The 25,089-nt window shown below is 40.4% G+C and overlaps 1 protein-coding gene across 1 annotated transcript in view; it reads right to left on the bottom strand.

The window, feature by feature from the left end:
- LOC138977800 (salivary peroxidase/catechol oxidase-like) overlaps positions 1 to 25,089 on the bottom strand; it is a 25,214-nt gene extending 125 nt beyond the window's left edge. The window contains exons 1-15 of the mRNA XM_070350406.1: positions 24,970 to 25,089; positions 22,354 to 22,414; positions 20,830 to 21,236; positions 20,380 to 20,512; positions 15,427 to 15,597; positions 12,254 to 12,320; positions 9,869 to 9,975; positions 8,924 to 9,025; positions 8,415 to 8,510; positions 7,609 to 7,918; positions 6,855 to 7,038; positions 2,877 to 3,073; positions 2,221 to 2,390; positions 848 to 950; positions 1 to 167 (exon numbers count right to left, since the gene is read on the bottom strand). The exon at positions 1 to 167 is cut by the window's left edge and continues 125 nt beyond it. Of these exons, the coding sequence (XP_070206507.1) occupies positions 89 to 167; positions 848 to 950; positions 2,221 to 2,390; positions 2,877 to 3,073; positions 6,855 to 7,038; positions 7,609 to 7,918; positions 8,415 to 8,510; positions 8,924 to 9,025; positions 9,869 to 9,975; positions 12,254 to 12,320; positions 15,427 to 15,597; positions 20,380 to 20,512; positions 20,830 to 21,236; positions 22,354 to 22,414; positions 24,970 to 25,002 (2,220 nt within the window). The 5' untranslated portion in view covers positions 25,003 to 25,089 and the 3' untranslated portion in view covers positions 1 to 88. The remainder of the gene's footprint in view (positions 168 to 847; positions 951 to 2,220; positions 2,391 to 2,876; positions 3,074 to 6,854; positions 7,039 to 7,608; positions 7,919 to 8,414; positions 8,511 to 8,923; positions 9,026 to 9,868; positions 9,976 to 12,253; positions 12,321 to 15,426; positions 15,598 to 20,379; positions 20,513 to 20,829; positions 21,237 to 22,353; positions 22,415 to 24,969) is intronic.

Raw genomic sequence — 25,089 nt, 5'->3', positions numbered from 1 at the left:
CAGAGCCGCCCGCTGAAATCAAAGGTTTCATTAATACCCGTGTATAGTGTGTGAAAGCAGACAGTATCGTCAAGATGTACACACGCCACTAAAGCAGTGGGTAGTCCTTAAAACTTTGCATGGATGGATGTTGTGAGTTGAGGAGGCTGCAGGGTTTCAATGGGTTCCTGCAAATGAAAGAAAAAGGGGAAATATAAGTACGGGAAAAAATATATAGAATGAAGAACAAGAGCGAAACATGTGAATTAAAATAGAACTAAAGAAAGTAAGACAGACAGACAAAAAAACACACCCCACAGACAGCACGAAAGGAAGGAAGAAAGAAAGAAAAAAAGAAACTACAGAAAGGAATCAATAGAACAAAAAATCCATAGCTAAAGTATGGATAACGATACCCCCTTTTTTATGTTTGTAAAAAACTTTGCAAATGAAATCGCTACCGTGAAAGACTTAGATGTGCGTACCTAGTTCTTCTCACCTACAGTCTCTTGTTCTTATTTAGTTTCTCGTTTGTATTCGTTTGCTCCGTCTATGCAAACTCAGTGATTCCCCGTCTACGTTTGATACACAAGACAAGACAAGGCAAGACAAGACAAATTCTTTATAAACGAGGGTGAAGGCATAAGCAAACTGGTGCTTTTTCACATCCAGCCCTCGCTCATGAGAGGGACTAATCTCATGGCAATACGTTTGATAAATGTTGAAATAATAATCAATTAAAAAAGAAAAAAGAAAAACAAACGCACGCAAAAACAAACAACTAACCAACCAGCCAACCAACCAACCAAACAAAAACATTCACACAAATAATCATAAAACATTATTATTGAGTGAAAGATAAACTTACCCAGGTCCCGATACTCTGAAGGGGTTCTCCTGTACACTGGTGACACCGGTAGTCAAACACAGCACGTGCGACAGGTGGATGCCGCGCAACAGGTTGACCTGGCCTGAAAAACAACACACAATCACCTTTTTAAGAAACAAAAGAATTCTTTACTCACCAAGACAAGGACAGCACAAATACTGCGTCAACGTTTTTGCCTAATGAAGCTTCTTCAATACACAATGAAAAAGTGAACAAAAAAACGAAAACAGAAGCAAAGACAAGCGACCCCCCCCCCCCCCAAAGAAAAGTCGCTTAAGGCGAAATTACTACATTAATGATGTTGTTTTGGTTGTTTTAAGAGCAGATGAACCACAATTTTCCATCTATTGTAATTAATTGTATGGACAATAAATGATCTTATTTCTTATGTCTTATCTGCGATGTGCCCGAGCTACCTGTGTACGTGGGATAAGGCCATGCATCCTTCCACTACCGGCACGGTTGGCCTAGTGGTAAGGCGTCCGCCCCGTGATCGGGAGGTCGTGGGTTCGAACCCCGGCCGGGTCATACCTAAGACTTAGTAAAATTGGCAATCTAGTGGCTGCTCCGCCTGGCGTCTGGCATTATGGGGTTAGTGCTAGGACTGGTTGGTCCGGTGTCAGAATAATGTGACTGGGTGAGAAATGAAGCCTGTGCTGCGACTTCTGTCTTGTGTGTGGCGCACGTTAAATGTCAAAGCAGCACCGCCCTGATAGGGCCCTTCGTGGTCGGCTGGGCGTTAAGCAAACAAACAAACAAACAAACAAACAAACAAAAATCCTTCCACTTAGACATTTACCAACACTCAACATTCTGACTGCTTCCTTATCTAAGATGATGAGTTCAATTGTTTAAACGGTAAGGACTATGCCTTGAAGGAGAGCATTTCTGTTTCTGCTTTTCGAATAAGGCGTTGGTTTTAAACAAAATTGTATTCACAATTCATCTCGTGTAACAATGGAAAATATATAACTAGGACACGCACTCAAGCAAATGCTTATCTTACGTGTCGAAATCAATACAATATTACACACATTTTCATACTGGTGGACATAACAAGAATAAACCAGTAAAACAAAATGTAGGAATGGGGATGGGGAACCAGATAATAACAGAAGAATCTACAGAGGAGAAAAAAAGAAGAGGAGGGTGGGTGAGACGGGAGTGAGGGGGTGGGGGATCAGGCATTCCCACTGGCATGAATAGTTTATGGACCATTTCGAAGCTGGGTTGGGAGAGGGGAGGAAGAGATAGCAGACTCTCTGTTTCAGCGCACCGCCAGACACCTCTAGACCTACGAAGATGTTCTAAATGGTCGCTAGACTATGAAGAAAAACACAAAGCGGACATACTGTTAGTGAAACCGAAGGGGAATTCCCTGTGTGTGAAGAAGAAGCGGTCGCCAAACTTGAGGCTGTGGAACTGGCGAGCGATCAGGTGACTGAAAGTCTCGCCTACCAGACCCCCGTCAAAGGCAGGCTCCGATAATCCTCCCGTAAAAAGGTCAATATCGTCCACATGACTGCAACCACATTTGCATAGATATGAATATATTTGCATATATTTAAATATTAAAGAATAGTTTTCAACCACATTCGCATAGATATGTATATCATTTGCATATATTTCAATATTAAAGAATAGGTTTCAAGTTAACAGAACTAAGAATGTTGTAACAAAATAGTGATTTTGTACTATTTGTCTACACAGCCAGTTGCAGTGTTTTACCTTACCTTTGCCAAAACATGGCGCCAAATAATGTCCGTACATTGGTAGTGTATTAACAACAGCAACAACAACAACAACAACAACAACAACAACAACAACAACAACAACAACAACGCACCTATCGACAAACCAATTAACAAATCAACCAACAAACGAATCACAACCGCCAAACAAACATGCAAACGAGCTGGACGACAAAATATCATGTCTGAACGATAAGCCAACAAACATCACATATTTTCTCAACGCACAGAACTATAAATAGTATGAATATACTCGCTCATAAACGTTGGACAGAGCCATCCCACCGTTGCCCAGAATAGGGTCACAGAACGTTGTGGCTTTCGCAAGACCACACTTCTGTCTGTAAGCATTGTACGGGGGTAGGCCGTGATCCCGACCTCGTTGAATATTCAAAGCTGCGAGGTCAAAACCTTTGCCATGTCCTTCTTGGTTTTCAAAGAGATGTCCAGTCAGCTGAGGGTGATACAAAAAAACACGACATGAGTTCATGACAATATCAGAAACCGATAGATTGCTAACGTTCCAGAATCGAGATATTGTGGACTTTAAAAAATCCATGATTCCTGTTGTCAATAATCAAACATACCATAAACTTATCTGTCTTGTATTTTGATACAGAATTTCATCTCACTAAATAGCACTTTGGCTTTTTTTCAGAATCAAAAAACATTTTCTCTCCTGCTTTGACGGTCAATCCACAACGTCAATGAATGATTTCATCTGAACTAAAGATTGAGCAATTTAACGTGATGGGCAGAACTGACCACACCCTCATTATCTGCAACAATATCTTATTTTTGCTTTTTGAATTAAAACAACAACAATAACAACAACAACAACAACAACAACAACAACACCAACAACAACAACAAGGAACTTAGTCGATAAATATCGACAGGGGGCCGACTAAATGTTTAAATGTGAAATATGTGTATAATAATGGGTGTGGGTCTGAAATGAAGTTAGGTAGTAGTTAACATTTGTTTTGAATAATTATTGGTATTTTGACAATGTGGGTAGCATGGAAATGTAAGCATTTGAATGGGGTTTGAATGTAAGTCGTAGGTACCATTGTACCCAGGAAGAGAGACGAGAGATAGGAGTAGGTTGCAATAGCTTTTGTGGTCTTTGAGTTTTGTTTTTGGAAAGAGATTGTTAAAGAAAAAGAAGACAACTACAGTAATGCAATATTTATTGTGAAAACCAACGATTGTACAAAGAACATGTGAGGCAACATTATGTCTATGGTGGTGTGAAGAAAATTAGTTATGATTTATACTATTATTATTTAGACTTGAGACTGAATAGCAAAAGGCGAAGTGTATGTTTTGTGGTGTGAATTGAAACCAAATGAAAAGTGTAAATATCTGGGAAATTGTGGTTTAAAGACTTTGTTATTTCTTGATTGTTATTTACTATTATATTGAAGTGAATAGGAAAACGCTGTATTTGAAATTAGCATGGGATTTATATACTTTTTTTTTTTAACTCTATAAGGACGGATAACTCCTATATGGTTTAGGCAAATGAGGCTAATTAGTATGGAAGAAACACTCATTTTTTCCCCTTGGGGCATTCAAGGCAACAAACAACCACATACATCTGATTTATACTTTAGTGAGACATAAAAAGCTGTATGATAATTTTGTAGTGATTGAAAAAAAAGGATACGTTTGAGATTGTTGGCAGGGGTGAGCAAAAGTGTGACCGACTCAGCGCAGAGATGATCGAAGAGATTGCTTCGTAGTCTATCAGTGTTGTGACGAGCGTTGGCTAATGGTAACGAGTACATATGTGTGTAGTTGTGGTGTGTGTGTGTTTGCGCGTTGGTTTGGATTATGGGTGTAATTTGTAAAACAGATGTGACAGTAATAATGGAGTTCACATCAGTGAGATTAGTTTGAAATGGAACACACGCACGTTTTTGAAAAAACAATATGAAATTTTGAACCATGAGATCTTCATTAAATCATAAACTGAACATCAGCAAAACATCAAAGCAATTACTAATAAGGTTTGAAAAGCTTGACTTACTATGTTAAATAGTGGATTGAAGGCTGAAAACGCCATTTACAAATTACATCTGAGATGGGGAGGGCGGGTGGGGGGAGTGCTGAAAGTGTGGATGAGAATTTAAAAAAAAATGCTGAGTGACAACAGGGAGGTTAAAGGCTGCCCTTTTCGTAGCGTTCATTAATTCCTATTGTTTACATGTGCCAATAATGTTATAAAACTGTACCTAAGGGGATTGGCTGTAGCTTTCGAACACAGAAAAAATTATTTCAGTATTGCAATGCAAAGTGGTTTTGATAGTGTCGAATGTAAACAGAACAGTCTCAAAGTGAAAGTGGATGTTTTCCGGAAATTGCGAAGTTAACAAGAATACAGAAAAGCGCGCTTTCCTGCTTAGCACAATACGCTACCGCGCTAATCTGGCGTGTCAATAATATCACTACGTTTTGGACGTGGAAGGTGAGCGATTTCCTTCACGCGGGGATTGACGACGCTGTACTGTCAGTGTTGACGGTCTAAAAATAGCCCAACCTCTGCTTTGAGACCCATGTTCACCACCGCCCTGAGCTAATTCAAGAAATCACTCCCCTCCTGCTAGGTACACGTGCACTCAAGTTAACCTCGGCTTTGACCTGTGTGCCAAGAGTCAGATGAGAGAGAGAGAAAGCGAGAGCGAGAGAGAGAGAGAGAGAGAGAGAGAGAGAGAGAGAGAGACACACACACACACACATAGACAGAGACAGACATAGAAAGACAGAAGCGGAGAGACTCAGAGGGAGACACAGACAAAGACATACATACAGAGAGAGAGAGAGAGAGAGAGAAAAAAAATGTAACTGATCTCGTGAGAACGGTTGAGGCCTTGCAAGGTTTTGACGGCAACAATCATTATTGAATATTGTAGTTCTCTAAGACTTTATTTCTGCTTGATTTGTAATATGTTGGGAAGACATATTTATCAATTGATCAACAAAATAAAACATAATACAAAACGACACAACATTGTTAAAATCATTATTGGCCAACGTTGAACGTTTACGAAGGCCTCAATCTTCCCGCGCCGTAGACCAGATTAATAGGTGCTTGATTTTGGTATTTTGATTTTACATAACATTAAACCTTTCTTGGGGTTCATGGTCATGGCAACAGCCATAATAATATTATATCATGTATAATATTACATTTCAGCATATATATGTGAATTACATGTCATCATACCAAACTGTCATACATTTTTATTCCCACATCATTCTGATTGATCACAACCAAACCTACTATCAGTGGACACATCCAAATGCAAGCGCCTGTTCTTGACAACTTGCCACTGATCTAAAAATATAGATCACTGCAACTTGCTGGGTCATTTGCCGCCACAGACACTGTTTGGCCTGTAGGTAAAATGTACAATGTATTTTCTGATTTGTGCACAAAAGCTTTTTTTCTTTTTTCTATTTTGTAACATAACAATGTTTAATGTCAATGTATGTTTGAAAGACCATGGTCACATTTGTAAAACAAATGTTAAATTAGAAAATAAATAACATTTTGGTTCATGATTTTTTCCTACACCTGTGCTGAAAATAAGAAATGAAAATGTCGGTATATAAGACACTCAAATGCAGTATAGAATGAATGATTTGAGTTTGTTGCGGTTGACCCTGTACAGTTCGACCTATGATGTTTTTGTTGAACAATTTTGCCGTCCCCCCTCCAATAGGGTGACGTATTTCACAACTTCCTGTGTTACACAAACTCAGTGATAACCAATTTTGCCTTCACCCCTCCCATAGGGTGACTGATTTCACAACTTTCTACTAATGAACAATGTTGCCTTCACCCCTCCCATAGGGTGACGGATGTCACAACTTCCTGTGTACACAAACTGATGACGTATTTCAAAACAAAATGGCGCTGCCCATGGTCAACCTCGAAACTATCCGTATGAATGGGGGCCTCCTGGCCCCCATAACAACAACAACAGCAACACAAATAGGTATATCAGCATGAGTAGTGTGTGTCTTTTGAAAAAAACGTTGCACATTTCGTATACGTTTAGAACGCTTACGTCCCCTTGATTCTCAAACCTGAGATTTTGTTTTGAGATTTCAACCAATCCGACCCATTGCTTGGGTCACACCCGGTTAAGTTGGCCACTTTATCGTGCACACCACCCCAGGTCTCCTCAAGCTGGACACGCCGTGATTCTGGTCAACGTCCTTACCTCTTCCACAAGGTGTCGGTCAGCGGGCTGGGCGCGGTCTTCGGGGTCCGGAGCTTGCAGGAGACCCTCGGCGAGCGTGTCCATGTTCTCGCGCGTCTCGTAGGGCGTGAAGAACAGCTCACGGAGCGGCACGCGACGTCCCGGGGCCACGGACATAGACCGGGGAATCAGGGTGTGTCCAAACCTGAAACATTCCATTAACACACAACGTGTATGTACTGTGAGCAAAGACAAAGATTCTTCTCTAGATTGTGTAGAAAAGACTGACCACTAACGGAAGTTCTTCGCATGTTACAAATACGTTTGCTTGTCTAAGAACCTTTCCTTAGCAACAAATAGAGAAACGGTGACCCACTTACTGAATCAGACTGAAGGATTGCTCAAGAAGGCAGCCTTTTGTCAGCTGTAGAGATGATAAACTGGGCAGGATCAAGACAGAGGAGACATGAGCGCTTGCCGTAGAACACTATTAAAACAGGTTAAAATAGGCTCAAGCTGGAGAGTGTCCCTAAATAGTTTCTCGTAAAAGCTGAACGCTTCTACAGTTTCAATCACACCCATCACCTTTCAACATCATTGGCAAAGCGTGAGACGATATACTTGATGCACCCTGTGTCAGTCTGTGGATTTGCTGCAGCGCCTTGTGTGACTGTAGAGGCCTATCCTTTAGCGACAACCTATGTTGCAGATTAAACAGGTGAAGCTGGAGGACTGACAGAAAGGAGACTCAGTAGATACTTACAACAACACTTACCTAAACGCAGCAGTGGAGAAACTCTGTAAGATTCTGGGATCCTCGGTGTAATCGTAATTAGTGCGAACACCAGGGGTGATGTCAAGGTTGAACTGAGAGCGGACGCTGGGGCCCAGGACGATAGGCAGCCAATCGGAGTACAGAATGTTCTGCATCACGGCTCCCACGATTGCACGTGCTTGCTGGAAGATGATATCGTTGGAGGAGAACGAGGAGATGGCCTTGAGCTGTGTGGCGATGTGGTTGTGGTATCGCATGAAGATTGTGTGCAGCAAGCTCAGGCCTGGGTTCTCGTTCACACGGTCGTCGCCTGAAGAAAGTGAACAACAAAAATACAATCACATTATCTGATAAACAAAGGGAAGTAAGCTCTCTAAATGCACACGATTTGTGTAATGGAGTTAGTGAGAATTATTCGTAACCATTCTCCTAGCACCTGAGAGAATAACAAGCATTGACATGAACAAGCGACTTTCATCCTCATTAATTACTATCATTACAATAACATGAATACCCACCCAACCCCCACCACCGCACCCTTTCAAAGTAAAAAAACCCAGTTTGGCATTTAAGGTTATTGTTTAATCCCGTATCTGAAGAATGGAAGACAAACACAGACGTAAGGACAAGAAGAAAACAAGAAACAAACAAGAACTTGTTATTCTTTTGTTTATAAGAGCAAATGTATAAGTTCATCTTGTTGTGCGCCTTTATTACCTCATATACTCCATGGCTTTGTATTTATGCATCTGAATAAAAATACTGTTTAAACCAAACAAAAACTTCATTTTGTGATGTACACATACCGGCCAGGAAGCAGATGTCTTTGGAGTTGCGTTGAACACAGTCATTCAGGCCGTTATGTGGAGGGAAGTTGTCCGTTGTGGTTCTCAGCAAATGACCTGAAATTTATAGGAAAAAGAGAAAACACTTAGCTAACCTGAAGGCAAACAGACAAGCATCGGACAGAAAACACGAAAGAAAAATAACCAGGCACTAAGGAAGGGAAAAAACCCAGATATAACAAACGAAAGACAGACATGTAGGAGGTCTTGGTTATTGCAGCATTACTTTTCGAGTATAAAAAAGACAGACAGACACACAGACAGACAAACATACACACACACACACACACACACACACACACACATACATACATACACACACAAACACACACACACACACACGCGCACTCTCTCTCTCTCTCTCTCTCTCTCTCTCTCTCCCTCTCATTTCTCCTTCTCTCCCCTAACCATCTCGCTCCCTGTCTAGAAACCCATAGCCTATATACATGTATAAGTAGGTGCAAGCTTACTGTCGACCGGGTGCTTCAGTTGGTTCTGCCTGGCCTGGTCACTGCCGTACACACTGGATCCGTCGAAAAAAGATGTGACCACGTTCTGGTTCTCACGGGGCACTGAAACAATCACAAAACTTTCTAAGTCATCATCATCATCGTCATCGTCATCGTCATCATCATCATCATCATCATCATCATCATCATCATCATCATCATCATCGTCGGCGTCGTCGTCATCATCATCATCATCATCATCATCATCATCATCATCATCATCATCATCATCGTCGTCGTCGTGATCGTTATCGTCATCATCGTCGTGATAGTTATCATCATCATCATCATCATCATCATCATCATCATCATCATCATCATCATCATCATCATCATCATCATCATCATCATCATCATCATCATCATCATCATCATCATCATCATCATCATCATCATCATCAGATAAAACTGCGGGGAGCCACAGTGATCTAAAACAGACAAAATTCGTTCAGCACTAAGCTGCAAGCCAGAAAAGAAACGTCAATGTGACCAACACTGAACAGAAAAAACACAATTTGTACAGTGGACAATATTCCTTCAAACCCATGCTTCATCTTGATTTCCCCCAGGTATAATAACGCATAATAACCTGTTGTGACAAGAAAAACAACAACGTCAAACCCTTCACACACAAAATTGTGAACCTCCATCACGAAATGAGTCGCATGTCACCTCGCAGTCCGGGGAGTGTCTGGTAACAGTGTGAGGGTCACCTTAGTAACATGCTTATAACTCAAACAGTTTTTGCTCTTTTCTAAAACGGGTTTCACCACTGGATAGAGCATAACAAACTCGTTAGGAAAATGTTAAAATATGAAACTATGCAAAGGTGACATGCGTCTTATTTCGTGGTGGAGGGTCACAAATTGTTTTACAATTAATAGAAAGATTTCGGTTCAAACTTACGAAGGATATTGCCGAAGTTATTGGTGACTGGAGCTGAGCGAACGAAATCCTTGCAGGTACCATCAAAATTGGGATCGCCGTTTGGAAAGCGAATAGGGAAACACTCACTGAAACATCCGAGCAAAATCAATGAGTAATTAGCAGAATGGAGAGAAGGAAATTGAAATGAAAAAACAAAGCAAGAAGGACCACGGAATATAACAACGTGGGAGTGAGAGAGGGGGAGAGAGAAAGGGGGAGGGAGAGAGAGAGAGAGAGAGAGAGAGAGAGAGAGAGAGAGAGAGAGAGAGAGAGAGAGAGAGAGAGAGAGAGAGAGAGAGAGAGAGAGAGAGAGAGAGAGAGAGAGAGAGAGAGAGAGAGAGAGAGAGAGAGAGAGAGAGAGAGAGAGAGAGAGGATGTTGAAGTAGGAAGGGGGGTTAAGTTAGAAAGGTGCAGAAACAATACTGGAATAGATTTTTATCAAAAATCAGAATAAAGTAAAAAAATTAAGAAAGACAGAAAAAAAACCACAACAAAGAAAAACAGGTTTTAAAACAAAAAAATGTTTAATACTACATTTTCCCGATTCATCAACAAGTTACAGCCTTCTTCTCTCACCGCAATGGTTCATATTTTCTGAGTTCCATAAAACAAACAAGTCGCGTAAGGCGAAATTACTACATTTAGTCAAGCTGTGGAACTCACAGAATGAAACTGAACGTAGTCCGCCGCTAGTGCAAAAGGCAGTGAAAGTGACGAGCCTGTTTGGCGCGGTAGCGATTGCGCTGTGCTTCATAGCACGCTTTACTATACCTCTCTTCGTTTTAACTTTCTGAGCGTGTTTTTAATCCAAATATATCATATCTATATGTTTTTGGAATCAGGAACCGACAAGGAATAAGATGAAATAGTTTTTAAAACGATTTCGGAAATTTAATTTTGATAATAATTTTTATATTTTTAATTTTCAGAGCTTGTTTTTAATCCAAATATAACATATGTATATGTTTTTGGAATCAGAAAATGACGAAGAATAAGATGAAATTGTTTTTGGATCGTTTAATAAAAAAATAATTTTAATTACAAGTTTCCGATTTTTAATGACCAAACTCACTCATTAGTTTTTAAGCCACCAAGCTGAAATGCAATACCAAACCCCGGGCTTTGTCGAAGCCGGATATGACGTCATCAAAGGTATTTATCGAAAAAATGGAAAAAAATGTCCGAGGATATCATATCCAGGAACTCTCATGTCAAATTTCATAAAGATCGGCCCCGTAGTTTAGTCTGAATCGCTCTACACACACAAACAGACAGACAGACAGACAGACACACACACATACACCACGACCCTCGTCTCGATTCCCCCCTCTATGTTAAAACATTTAGTCAAAACTTGACTAAATGTAACAAGTCGCGTAAGGCGAAAATACAACATTTAGTCAAGTAGCTGTCGAACTCACAGAATGAAACTGAACGCAATGCAACGCAGCAAGACCGTATACTCGTAGCATCGTCAGTCCACCGCTCATGGCAAAGGCAGTGAAATTGACAAGAAGAGCGGGGTAGTAGTTGCGCTGAGAAAGACAGCACGCTTTTCTGTACGTCTCTTCGTTTTAACTTTCTGAGCGTGTTTTCAATCCAAACATATCATATCTATATGTTTTTGGAATCAGGAACCGACAAGGAATAAGATGAAAGTGTTTTTAAATTGATTTCGAAAATTTAATTTTGATCATAATTTTTATATTTTTAATTTTCAGAGCTTGTTTTTAATCCAAATATAACATATTTATATGTTTTTGGAATCAGAAAATAATGGAGAATAAGATGAACGTAACTTTGGATCGTTTTATTAAAAAAAATTATTTTTTTTACAATTTTCAGATTTTTAATGACCAAAGTCATTTATTAATTTTTAAGCCACCAAGCTGAAATGCAATACCGAAGTCCGGGCTTCGTCGGAGATTACTTGACCAACATTTCAACGAATTTGGTTGAAAAATGAGAGCGTGACAGTGCCGCCTCAACTTTCACGAAAAGCCGGATATGACGTCATCAAAGACATTTATCAAAAAAATGAAAAATATATTCGGGGATTACATACCCAGGAACTCTCATGTCAAATTTCATAAAGATCGGCCCAGTAGTTTAGTCTGAATCGCTCTACACACACACACACACAGACAGACACACACACACACATACACCACGACCCTCGTCTCAATCCCCCCCTCCATGTTAAAACATTTAGTCAAAACTTGACTAAATGTAAAAATACAAATAAAAATAAGGAAAAAGTCTGCGTCGACATCAGTATCCATACACTATCACTGCTCCTGATGAAAACCAGGTAATTGGATATTCCCTTTTAAATTGTCAATATAATCATGTAACGAGTCTTGCCTGCTTGCCGACGAGGGTGGAGGGCCTCCATTAGCCCCACAGCAATGGATAGGGGTGTTTGGGGATTCTGCAATCAGTCCAGAGAATTGAGTCAGCGACATTCATTCGTACAATCTATCGGGATAAACACAGCTTTCGTGAAGTTGATATTTTAATTTATGTCGTCTGCTAGGCTATGGCAATCGAACCACTGCAAAAACACATTTCAAATACAAAAATTGCTCGTCACGTTGCACTGAGTCTGCACGCATGAGGCAGGCTGGTAATAAGTCTTATATATGGTAAGAACGTTCTAAACCCTACACGTTTTCGATTCCGATTGTTCTTGCCTTGAAATAATAATTCGGAAAACATTCATTTACTAAACAGATGTAGTCGTATTTCAGTGTAGTCTGCTACGTGCTGATCTAGCTGCTACGTTAGCGGAATAACACATGTATTTTCTGTTAACTGCTGGGAATTGTATACTAACTCTTCATTTGGTAATGTGGATAATAAGCTACATGCCACTAACATGGCATAATTATGAGAGGAATCTTCGCAAGTCGAAACTGAACATTTAGACACAGCGGGTTCTATTTTTAGATCAGTGGCAACTGTGGCACAGGCACATGCAATCTGTCAGAAAAAAAACCCACTTCTGCTTTAATTGAGAAGCAGGAAATTTATGGTCATAATCATTGGTATTGTGGAGAATATAAGCTACATGTCATTAATTAATTCTGAGGATGAGAGCACACTCTCGCTTAGGCAAAGGGCAGAAGAATACGCTCTGTTGAAAAGTTAGCGCACTAACAGTTTTAGCGCATCACCATTAGCCAATCAACTGGTTCACATCAGTCATGTGACACCAGAACTTACTGACAATTTAAGTTATTGAGACATCCCAGTGCACTAAGGGATCTATATAGCAAATCGAGAAAATTCATTATTGAACAAAGCGCATAGCGCTGAGTTCTATAATTATTTTCGAGATTTGCTGTATAAATCCCTTAGTGCACTGGGATTGTTTCAATAACGATATTGTCAGTACCGCCATAGAAAAAAGAAGATACAACACGCAAATTTTGCTGCGCGCATTTGAATAGGCATAACTGTGTGGTCAGGTCGTGTAAGATCTACTTTTGTGTGGGGTGGCTCAAGTGTGTCGTGCTTTCGTCACACGCATTTTAATTTCTGTTGGTAAATTCCAGTGTAGCGTTAAGCAGAACAGTGATAATCTTTCAGAGAGACCTCATTTGAACTCGGAGAAAGGACTATATTCTTATTAGTTATTTGCGATTCGAAACCTCCAGTCGAGCTTCGACGGATGGACTGTGCGGAGTGACTCCCCTTGAATTGACTACCCCCCGAAGGACTCGACGGTTAGCACATTTTCAAAATAAATGTGGCATGTTTCTCGTGTGGTATCTTCACTCATCGGGGAGTCTGGTACTAAATATGAACGGTAAGAATGCTCTGAACCCCACACGTATTATATCCCCATCGTTTTATCGTTCACATTTGCCCAACATGTTAATTTGCTGAGCGGGGTTTATGTCGTCTGCTAGGCACTGCAGTCTCATTTCAAAAACAAAAATTGCTCGTCACGTTGCACCGAGTCTGCACGCATGGGGCAGGCTGGTAATAAGTCTTATATATGGTAAGAACGTTCTAAACTCTACACGTTTTCGATTCCGATTGTTCTTGCCTTGAAATAATAATTCGGAAACCATTCATTTACTGAACTGATGCAGTCGTATTAGTCTGCTACGTATATTCCAAATGCTGATCTAGCTGGTACGTTATCGGAATAACACTTGTGTTTTCTGTTAGCTGCTGGGAATTGTACTAACTCATCATTTGGTAATGTGGATAATAAGCTACATGCCACTAACACGGCATAATTATGAGAAGAATCTTCGCAAGTCGAAACTAAACAAGTCGCGTAAGGCGAAAATACAACATTTAGTCAAGTAGCTGTCAAACTCACAGAATGAAACTGAACGCAATGCCATTTTTCAGCAAGACCGTATACTCGTAGCATCGTCAGTCCACCGCTCATGGCAAAGGCAGTGAAATTGACAAGAAGAGCGGGGTAGTAGTTGCGCTAAGAAGGATAGCACGCTTTTCTGTACCTCTCTTTGTTTTAACTTTCTGAGCGTGTTTTTAATCCAAATATATCATATCTATATGTTTTTGGAATCAGGAACCGACAAGGAATAAGATGAAAGTGTTTTTAAATTGATTTCGAAAATTTAATTTTGATCATAATGTTTATATATTTAATTTTCAGAGCTTGTTTTTAATCCAAATATAACATATTTATATGTTTTTTAAATCAGAAAATGATGGAAAATAAGATGAACGTAAATTTGGATCGTTTTATAAATTTTTTTTAATTTTTTTTTACAATTTTCCGATTTTTAATGACCAAAGTCATCAATTAATTTTTAAGCCACCACGCTGAAATGCAAAACCTAAGTCCGGGCTTCGTCGAAGATTACTTGACCAAAATTTCAACCAATTTAGTTGAAAAATGAGGGCGTGACAGTGCCGCCTCAACTTTCACGAAAAGCCGGATATGACGTCATCAAAGACATTTATCAAAAAAATGAAAAAAACGTTTGGGGATTTAATACCCAGGAACTCTCATGTCAAATTTCATAAAGATCGGTCCAGTAGTTTAGTCTGAATCGCTCTACACACACACAGACAGACACACACACACACACACACGCACACACGCACGCACGCACATACACCACGACCCTCGTCTCGATTCCCCCCTCTACGTTAAAACATTTAGTCAAAACTTGACAAAATGTAAAAATGAGACACAGCGGGTTCTATTTTTAGATCAGTGGCAACTGTGTGACATCCACGGGCACATGCAATCTGTCAGAAAAAAAACCACTTCTGCTTTAATTGAGAAGCAGGACATTTATGGTCATTTGGTATTGTGGAGAATATACGCTACATGTCATTAATTAATTCTGAGGATGAGAGTAGAGTCTCGCTTAGGCAAAGGGCGTAAGAATACGCTCTGTGGAAAAGTTAGCGCACTCTTGGAGTGCGCTAACAGTTTTAGCGCATCGCCATTAGCCAATCAACTGGTTCACATCAGTCATGTGACACCAGTACTTACTGACAATTTTTATTATTATCTTTTTTTCTCAATGCATTTCACTCACGGAGAGGCAGCGGAGTTAATATGACGTCATGGTCAGCGAACTGTCCCCATAACATGACGAAGGCGGTGAGGTCAGTGGTGGCCACTTTGTCCGGGTGGACGTTTCTGCTGACCACACGGGCACCGGGCAGCGGCTGACCTGACACGCTGAGCGTACGGGGATCCTGGTGACCTGCGAGATGAATAAGAAACGCATAATGAGTACCACACGATTTGCTTGGTGATACACAAATGATGTTGTCAGGTCACAGCTAGCCTTGGTGATACCAGGTTCGCATTAATTGTGTTTTGTTGTTGTTGGTGTTATTGTTGTTTTAAGAGTCGGAGTGTTCAAACTAAAGACGCGTCTTTTTGAAACTCTCTTTCAAAGTAATATCTCTGACATCAAAAGCACAATAGAGTGCAACAAACCCACACGTAACAATAGGAAATATTAACAGCTATTGTGTTTTCAGCGTAGCAATACGGTCCGATATTTAGACGAGACAAGTATAATGCCGACGAGTCGAAGACGAGTCGCATTATACTTGTTCGAGTCTAAATAGCGGACCCAATTGCTACGCTTAAAATACAATAGCGATTATATATCTGTTCTGACCTTGATTTGTTGTTCCAAACTTACAAAATGACAGTTTTTGCGTCGATGCATTGATCTCAGGTTTTGATAGCAGACGCCGTTTCTTATGCGCATTAGTTTTGCGCAGGCGCCACACTGACTTTGGAAAAAAATTCGATTTTACAACACAGCTGTTAAACAGCATTTTATTAGTTCATTTGTATACAACAAAAAGAAGTTTGAGTTTTTTTAATTTTGAACAAGACTACTTATGAAGAAAACTAAAACACAACATCAACGGAAAACTAGAAACAACTGAAGAACTAGGATGCAACAAGGCGAGGAGAAGAAAACAGCTAATCCGTACAACGCGAGCAGACGGCAGCGAAGTTTTCAGTTTGGGTGAATGGCATTTATACATGTCTCGTCATGAAGCGAATTTTTCAACCTCAGTTATAAACGACTACATGAATGTTAGTGCCATGGGTTGTACATCAATACTTCAGAGGGGAAGTGGGGTATTTAGAGTGGAGTTACGAGATAAGAAAAGCCGAATGCGAAAGTTTGTTTCAGTTGGCAACTCAGCTCACACAGGCACACACAAACGGCTGTTCCGTTTTACTCCCTTGTTTGTAAACTTCGGCATTTTGAGGTGTTTAGGGACATAAAATAATTGGTTTAGTCCTGTTTCATCGGGAAGTTAGCAGAAAAGGGTATGCTATCGACATTTGTAAAGCTGAAAAACATTCCCGAGAAGAATTTCAAGTTGTCAGTGTACTGTTGTCGATCAGTGAAACATCGTGTGGTACAGATGGGTAAACCGGAACCATTCGTCTTTGTTATTGACAATATGCTTTTGGATATTGGCAAAAATGGTCGATTTCCGTAGCATTATGCTTTGATGATCGGAAGAGACCATCCAATCACAGCCCCCGAATTCCCCCACGTGTCCATCAGAATAGCTATTATATATGAAGTCTTATATCGCGCGCGTATCTCCAGACTCGGACTCAAGGCGCAGGGATCTATTTATGCCGTGTGAGATGGAATTTTTTACACAATACATCACGCATTCACATCGACCAGCAAATCGCAGCCATTTCGGCGCATATCCTACTTTTCACGGCCTATTATTCCAAGTCACACGGGTATTTTGGTGGACATTTTTTATCTATGCCTATACAATTTTGCCAGGAAAGACCCTTTTGTCAATCGTGGGATCTTTAACGTGCACACCCCAATGTAGTGTACACGAAGGGACCTCGGGTTTTCGTCTCATCCGAAAGACTAGCACTTGAACCCACCACCTAGGTTAGGAAAGGGGGGAGAAAATTGCTAACGCCCTGACCCAGGGTCGAACTCGCAACCTCTCGCTTCCGAGCGCAAGTGCGTTACCACTCGGCCACCCAGTCCTATATAGCAACATGTAGAAGTTCTCAAAATTCGAACAACTATATGTGTTTCTCGATTGAAATTTTGTCTCGGAGATTTTGTCACAATGAACAGTGGAAAGTTACTTCTGTGGTCCCTGCCAGGCTGTAGTTTGACCCGACCTTATTTACGCGATATACACACGTGTAAAGATATGGTTGAGTTATAACATCAGTGAGTGGTCTCTCTCGCGTATATAGGATAACAATACATTCAGTTTTGGACTAAGTTTGTGTATACTAGGTAACAACAATAACAATAACAGCACTGTATTGTCCATTAAGATATTACATAACAATGGAACATTTTCTTCGGAACACCCTGCCTGCCTGTAAACGATACTAACAACAATTATACAGGACAACACACATAAAACATAAAACATAGGTTCACGTATACATGTAATAGCAAGCACGCCTATCATATTTCCAATAACAATGACCTAAAGTGCTGTTCGTGTCATCTTTAAATTCAATAAATGAACAGATCAAATCTAGATAAGGTCAAACGTCTTTAAGACTATCACAATCAAATATAATATTGCACTATGTAAATTTACCCTCTCATATCACAGGAGTTGGGATACTTTCTACATATGAGTTAGCGTCAACCAAGAGTTCTTTTGATGGAGGAAAACACGAACATCGAAGAAATAGAGACATGTTGCTTTTTTGTACCAGTGGTCAGCAAGCAATCGGCGGCGAATCGCGGCTCCAATGTGCATATTTTCGAAGGAATAGGGAATTATATCGAGCGCTCAATGCAGAACATACACATGTTTGCGTATCAGGTTTTTCTGTTAGTTATCGTTGTCTGAAATGAGTAAATGTATTTAGTCTTTTGTAAAATTCGGAAACACATTTTCCCAATTGATATGAAAGTCACTGAACTTATCTTCTTTTCACTACCCCTTATATCTTGATTCCCCAAACACTGATTGATTTCTGCCTTTTCAAATTTACCAGTAACCCAAACGTTCGCTTTAATAACCAACCTATTTTGTCCAAAACAGTTTTACCGATACACAATCATTAAAAAAAGAAGAGGTTTAACATAACCGGCTTCGCTACCACATAAACAAAAAATGTTTTATTCTCCCCAACATTCTGGTCAACAAAATCATTATTATAGACAGTCATTCAATTTCAAGACAATCATCACAGCTTTGAACCGACCCTTTCGTTCAACCAGGCAGAAGCAACAACTTTAGTAAAAGCTACAGCGCGATCAACGTTCGCCCATTTACGAACTCGCGATGAAATTTGTTTCCTCTGGTCACCAAGCCTACCGTTTACAAACGCATGCGCACTAATTGGGATTCCCCCAATTTCCTCGACCTTGACCTCAGAACTCTCGAAGCCACTACTTCGGCTTTCAATTTAGCTCTTGCAAACCGAGTAGCTGGCAACTTTGCTTCCGAAGTTCCCACTTTCAAAGTTAATTTCCAGGGTCTCTCACTTGACATCATAATAGGACGATATTGCATCTTAAGAGTCCTTACCCATCTAAAAGAAACCTCCAACGCATACTACAATTGCAGGACATTCCTGTTTTTAAGGCAGCTCATTGGGAAATGAGCTCAGACAGAATATCGAAGACGTGAAATGCGTCAATCGAGCAACTGTCGTAACTTGGCTACAATGAGACGGTCGGCTACCTTGCACCATAGACACGAACTGTGACATTCTTGTTTAATTTAGGTGAAATGCTTGAAACAGAGTGGCTCAAAAGCGACAGTTCGATCAGTTACTAACCGAAAAAAACGAGCTCGAGTCATTCGGCGAAGGTGGCGAGCTTTCAAACCATCACGACTCATATTACATCTTATCATCACGCATTTTTCACACGAGCAGCATGGTGCAGTGGTTACGGATTCGGAAATTCGATCCGGCGCTCTGGGTTCAAGTGCCGCTGGGAGCAAATTTAAAAAAATAAATAATTTATTAACCTTTTTCTTTATAGGCAATTCAGGCTTCAACAACCGGTTGTTGTCTCTGTGTTCATTTTTTTAATTGCGTAAAGAAACTGTCTTATGCTTTCACAAAAAATCCAATCTTGACTTTCAACTGTACATTGATATAAAAAACAGGAAAAAAGAACAGAAAAAAGATCAATAAAGACGGATGCTCCTCGATAAAAAAAAATAAAAAAAAAGAGAGGCAAAAAAGAAAGGGTTGAAGCTGCCTGCATGCAACTGAGATAAAAATTAAAAAAAAGGAGAAAAAAAGTTCAACATAATCATTCTTCTTCTTCTTCTTCTTCGTCGTTCACTAGATGGAGATGCCAATCGCCCGCACGAAAGCAGCTGTCCTCTGTAGGTCCTCCAGGCCGAACATAATCATTTATTTTTCTCCCTTACATTCAGGTCAACAAAGTCATTGTCATAGCTAGGCAGTCATTCGATTCCAAGACAATCATCACAGGTTTGAACCGACCCTTTCGTTTAACCATTCAAAAAACAACAGCAACAAGTTTGGTGACGATCGGTCCGTTCATTCTTGAGATCTATATGCGAACACAAACACACAAACAAACAAACAAACACATCGACCGAATCCTATACACACCCCTATACCGGGGGTGTAATAACGCTGTTAGTACTACAGCGCGCTCAACGTTCGCCCTTTTGAACTCGCGATGAGACTTGTTTCTTCTGGTCGCCAAGCACCGTTAACAAACGCACGTACTATTTGGGATTCCCCCAATTTTCGCGACCTTGACCGAATACTCTCGAAGTCAGCACTACGGCGTTCATGCATAGGGAACAGTTAGAAAGTTAACTTCCGGAGTTCCCACTTTCAAAAGAGGCCTCTACTTCTAGTGTTTCTGACTTCCAGTTCATGCATACGGGCCCTGGTCTCGGCTAAAAAAAACTTGGTCAACATAGTTGGGGTAGGAAGTGTTATAGCCGGTCAGCATCGTGCTAGTTGGCACACGAAACACAAACAATTAGAGAAAGAAGCATACCGTCATCATACGCTGCAGGCATGCATCTGGTCATAGGGGTGACAGACTGTCCATAGTTGAGGTGATGGTTGCACGAGCCATCGGCTGTACGGAACAGCAGGTTGAAGTACGATCCGCACGGTAATAACCACATCTGAAATAATATGTTCTATTTTATTTAATTTAATTTTATTTCATTTTATTTCATTTCATTTTATTTTACGACGACGACGACGACGATGATGATCATAATAATGACGATGACTACAACAATGACATCGATGACAACAACAACAATAAGAATGTCAAACGCTTTCCCCCCACACACACACACAGACCCACACACCCACCCACACACACACACACACACACACACACATACACACACACACATACATATATCCACCTCTGATTGAGATTTATCCCTCCCCCTCCCCCCTCCACCCACCCCCACCCCACACACATATATACCTGAAACGGATTGAGAGGAGTGACGATCTCCACGGAGGGCGCAAGGGGGATCTGCCGCTGAAGGGCCGGCCGCTTCTCTCGACTGGGCAGCTTTGGATCCAAAGCCACCGCCTTCACAGCCACGTCACCCCTGACCGCTCTACTGTACTCCGCCTGCGCCGCTTTGTCCAAGGGACCGAACATTTTCTGCGCTTTTTTCACGGTTCTGAAAAGAGATTTGCCCCGGAAAGCTTTGTTCAGGACGCTCAGGGCTTTCTTGAAGAAGTCGGGTTTCTGCAGGTTTACACTGTTTTTTCTGGCCAACTCCTCCGAGGTCTTGTTGACCACCATGGACACGGACGAAGCTCTATTGACCAGGCCAGACGTCAGCGGCCAGGTGGTTTCGGGGCTGGAGTACTGGAAGGAGGCTGATGAGAATCAATACAAACATAATTATTGAATTGAAATTTATTTTACGAGGGTGACAGAATAACCAATGAATACATACTTTTTTCATCCGGCCCTCGCCCATTGAGGGTTAATTAAGTTAGGGTAGCAGGCTAATTGCCCCCCGGACAATTGTCCCCCGACAACTGCTCCCTGGAAAATTGCCTCCTTTAGTAATGGAAAAAGGAAATCTGATAATCAAAGGGAAGTAAGAGCTCAAAATGCATAAAACATGTGTAATAGATTGGGTAAGAATTATTCGGAACCAGTCTCCTGGCGCCTGAGAGAATAACAAGCACTGGAAAGAACAAGCGACTTTCATCCTCTGGAAGAAGGACAGAAAAAAAGAAGAAGTGAGGACAGAACAAAACGAACGAAACTCGGAAAGACTGACACAAGAGGAATTGGGGAGACTACTTGCGCAACACCAACGACAGTGTTATTATTTAGGCAACCGCCAGGCACAGGTATTTCACAGCAGGTTGAGATTAAACATGAGCGATTTGCAACAAGACTTAGTTAACCGACACCTCTCTGATAATTTAGAATGTACGTGTGGAGCATGCCCGGAAGATTCTGAACATTTCTTGTTACACTGTCCAAAATTTAAAGAACATAGAACCATTTTATTCAATAGTCTGCCAACACACGTTCTCGACTGCAAAACACTCTTGTTTGGAAATACTGATTTAACTATATCTTTGAACACGAAAATATTCTCTGTTGTACAAGACTATGTTATGTTAACTAATCGCTTCGGCTGATATTATATTAACTGTGCAATTGATGCAACCAGGCATTCTCTCTCTGTCTCTCTCTCTCTGTGTCTCTCTCTCTGTGTCTCTCTCTTCATCTTATTTGTATAAAATATAACGAAAGATTATCAAGATAAGTGTTGAAGCTATCACTTGTTCGCCATGTTTTGCTATCGGAATGTGTATTGATTATCATTTCAAGAACGTGTCCATAAGCAATCTGCTTGTTAACGTTCTAAATGTTGTTATTGTTTGAAACGTGTGAATGAGAAATTGAATAAAACACGCTTAAACCAAAGACAGTGCCATTGAAGCAGAGGCGAGATGAAGCTATAATACTTACGATTAATTTTAGCCCCGAGCTTCTGTGAAGTTTTGCCTTGTGCCGCGGCCAGGCAGATTAGCTGAAATCAAGAACACACAGAGAGATTCACATTATGGCATTGGGCCACACGCACACTCTTAGAATCACACAAGAACACACACGTGAACGCACGCACACACCCAGATAAACGCGCTCATAAAAACACATGCGGATGCGCGCGCGCACGTACGCTCGCACACACACACACACACACACACACACACACACACACATACACACACACACACACTCATACACACACACACACACACACACACACTCTCACACACGCACACACACACACACACACACACACACACACACACACACACAAGCGTGCACTCAGTAGATACAAAGAAGGCAAATAGATAAATGAATAAGTTCATCAATAGATAAACGAATGAAAAAGTAAGCCTATACACTATCATTGTATATGTCGTGCCGAATTCATAGAATTGCCGAAGCCTGTTACGCATTTTCGGCAAAACGCTACTGATTTAGCGTAATGGACAGCGTTTTGCCGATTACACAAAATGGGCAAAAATGTTGCCGATTCCGCGAATTCGGCACTTCCGTGAATTCGGCACGACATATACAATAATCTTATAAACGAAGAAACAAATGAATATTTAGCCCATAAACAAATAAATGAATAGGTGAATGAATAGATTGAATAAATAAATTAAAAAAAGATTAAATATATATTTAAAAACAAGACAAAAACAGATAAAGACAAATAGAGCAATTAATAGATACATTAGAACATTAGAAAATTCGGCACTTCCGTGAATTCGGCACGACATATACAATACTCTTATAAACGACGAAACAAATAAATATTTAGCCCATAAACAAATAAATGAATAGGTGAATGAATAGATTGAATAAATAAATTAAAAAAAGATTAAATATATATTTAAAAACAAGACAAAAACAGATAAAGACAAATAGAGCAATTAATAGATACATTAGAACATTAGAAACAAATATATATACAAATAAATAAATAAATACATAAATAAATAAACAAATAAATAAATGCAAACATACATACATACATACATACATACATACATACATACATACATACATACATACATACATACATACATACATACATACATACATACATACGTACGTACGTACGTACGTACGTACGTACGTACGTACGTACATACATACATACATACATACATACATACATACATACATACATACATACATACATACATACATACATACATACATACATACATACATACATACATACATACATACATACATACATACATACATACATACATACATACATACATACATACATACATACATACATACATACATACATACATACATACATACATACATACATACATACATACATACATCTATATATATATACGACTAGTGTCTGTGTGTCTGTGTATCTGTCTGTGTGTCTGTGCGCGATGCACGGCCAAAGTTCTCGATGGATCTGCTTCAAATTTGGTGGGCATATTCAAGTAGACCCGGGACACGACACAACCTGGTCGATATTTCAACACGTGCTTTCAGCGCGCAGCGCGGAACCGATTTTGGTTCCACCTCAGCTATTTTGGTTCCACCTCAGCTTACCCGGGCCCCCATACCGACACACCATAGCCGCTACACCACATCACAACGCCAAAGTTCTCGGTGGATCTTTTTCAAATTTGGACACCGTATTCAGCTACACCCCGGACACAATATCATCGATGAGATATTTCAACACGTGCTCTCAGCGCGCAGCGCTGAACTCATTTTCGTTTTTGTGTTCATTTCACCATTATAAGTAACTCTTCCTTATCTTCTCCAGTGTTTGGCGTTTATCTCCCTTCCTTCGTGTGGCTTTCCCGTTCAGTTGTAAGTTACTACACTGCGCTGTCCACTGCGCTGAGCGTCTTCGGATATTCCCGGCGTTCTGTTACTGTTACCTATTTTTAGAAGGTCAACGCAGTGTACAGAACGTAAATTGGACCCGTAAATTATCCTCACTGTAAAAGTGCAAAGGTCGAATCAATTTATAGCCACGCGAAAAATACACTGTCATCTATCTCTCTATAGATACGGCTTCTCTGTGTTTGTGTGTGTGTGTGTGTGTGTGAGTGTGTGTGTCTCTATGTAAGCAACACCTGTGCATTCTTCAGTTCTGTTTGTGATGTGGTCTGGCGGCTTTTGTGTAATTTTATGTACTGGCCTTCCTTTGAGAAGCCATAACTTGCTCAGTCCTGTTTGAGTGGAGTTCGCCTCCAAAGGTGATTAACACGGTTACATTCGTCGACAAGGATGGGACTCGATATGGTCAGGAATGGCATTATGGCCACTGAATCATTTTCGTGCTGTTCCCATTCCACGAATCTGGGAGGGACCTAAGCTTGGCGGGTCCATAGTTCGGCGTACGGCTCTAAGTACTTCTTCCCGGCGAAGCCGGCTACCCGGCGAAGCGGGTATTCATTCTAGTACATACATACATGCACACATACATTAACACAGAATGAGTCAAGATAGATAGAATAAACAAATGAAAGAATTGAAAAATAATCAACAAGTAAATAAAGAAATGAGTCAATATATTACCAAAGCCAGCGCAAGAAGAGTGAAGGTCCCCATCTTAGACTGTCTTCCAAAGTGACGACGTTTCTCCAATCCTGTCCCAAACTGTCACACTGACTACCGTGATCAAATATTCTAATATAT

The sequence above is a fragment of the Littorina saxatilis genome, linkage group LG10, assembly GCF_037325665.1.
Source record: "Littorina saxatilis isolate snail1 linkage group LG10, US_GU_Lsax_2.0, whole genome shotgun sequence".
Lineage (NCBI taxonomy): Eukaryota > Metazoa > Mollusca > Gastropoda > Littorinimorpha > Littorinidae > Littorina > Littorina saxatilis.
The sequence above is the reverse complement of the archived record's forward strand: the minus strand, read 5'-3'. Positions and strand labels throughout refer to the sequence as shown.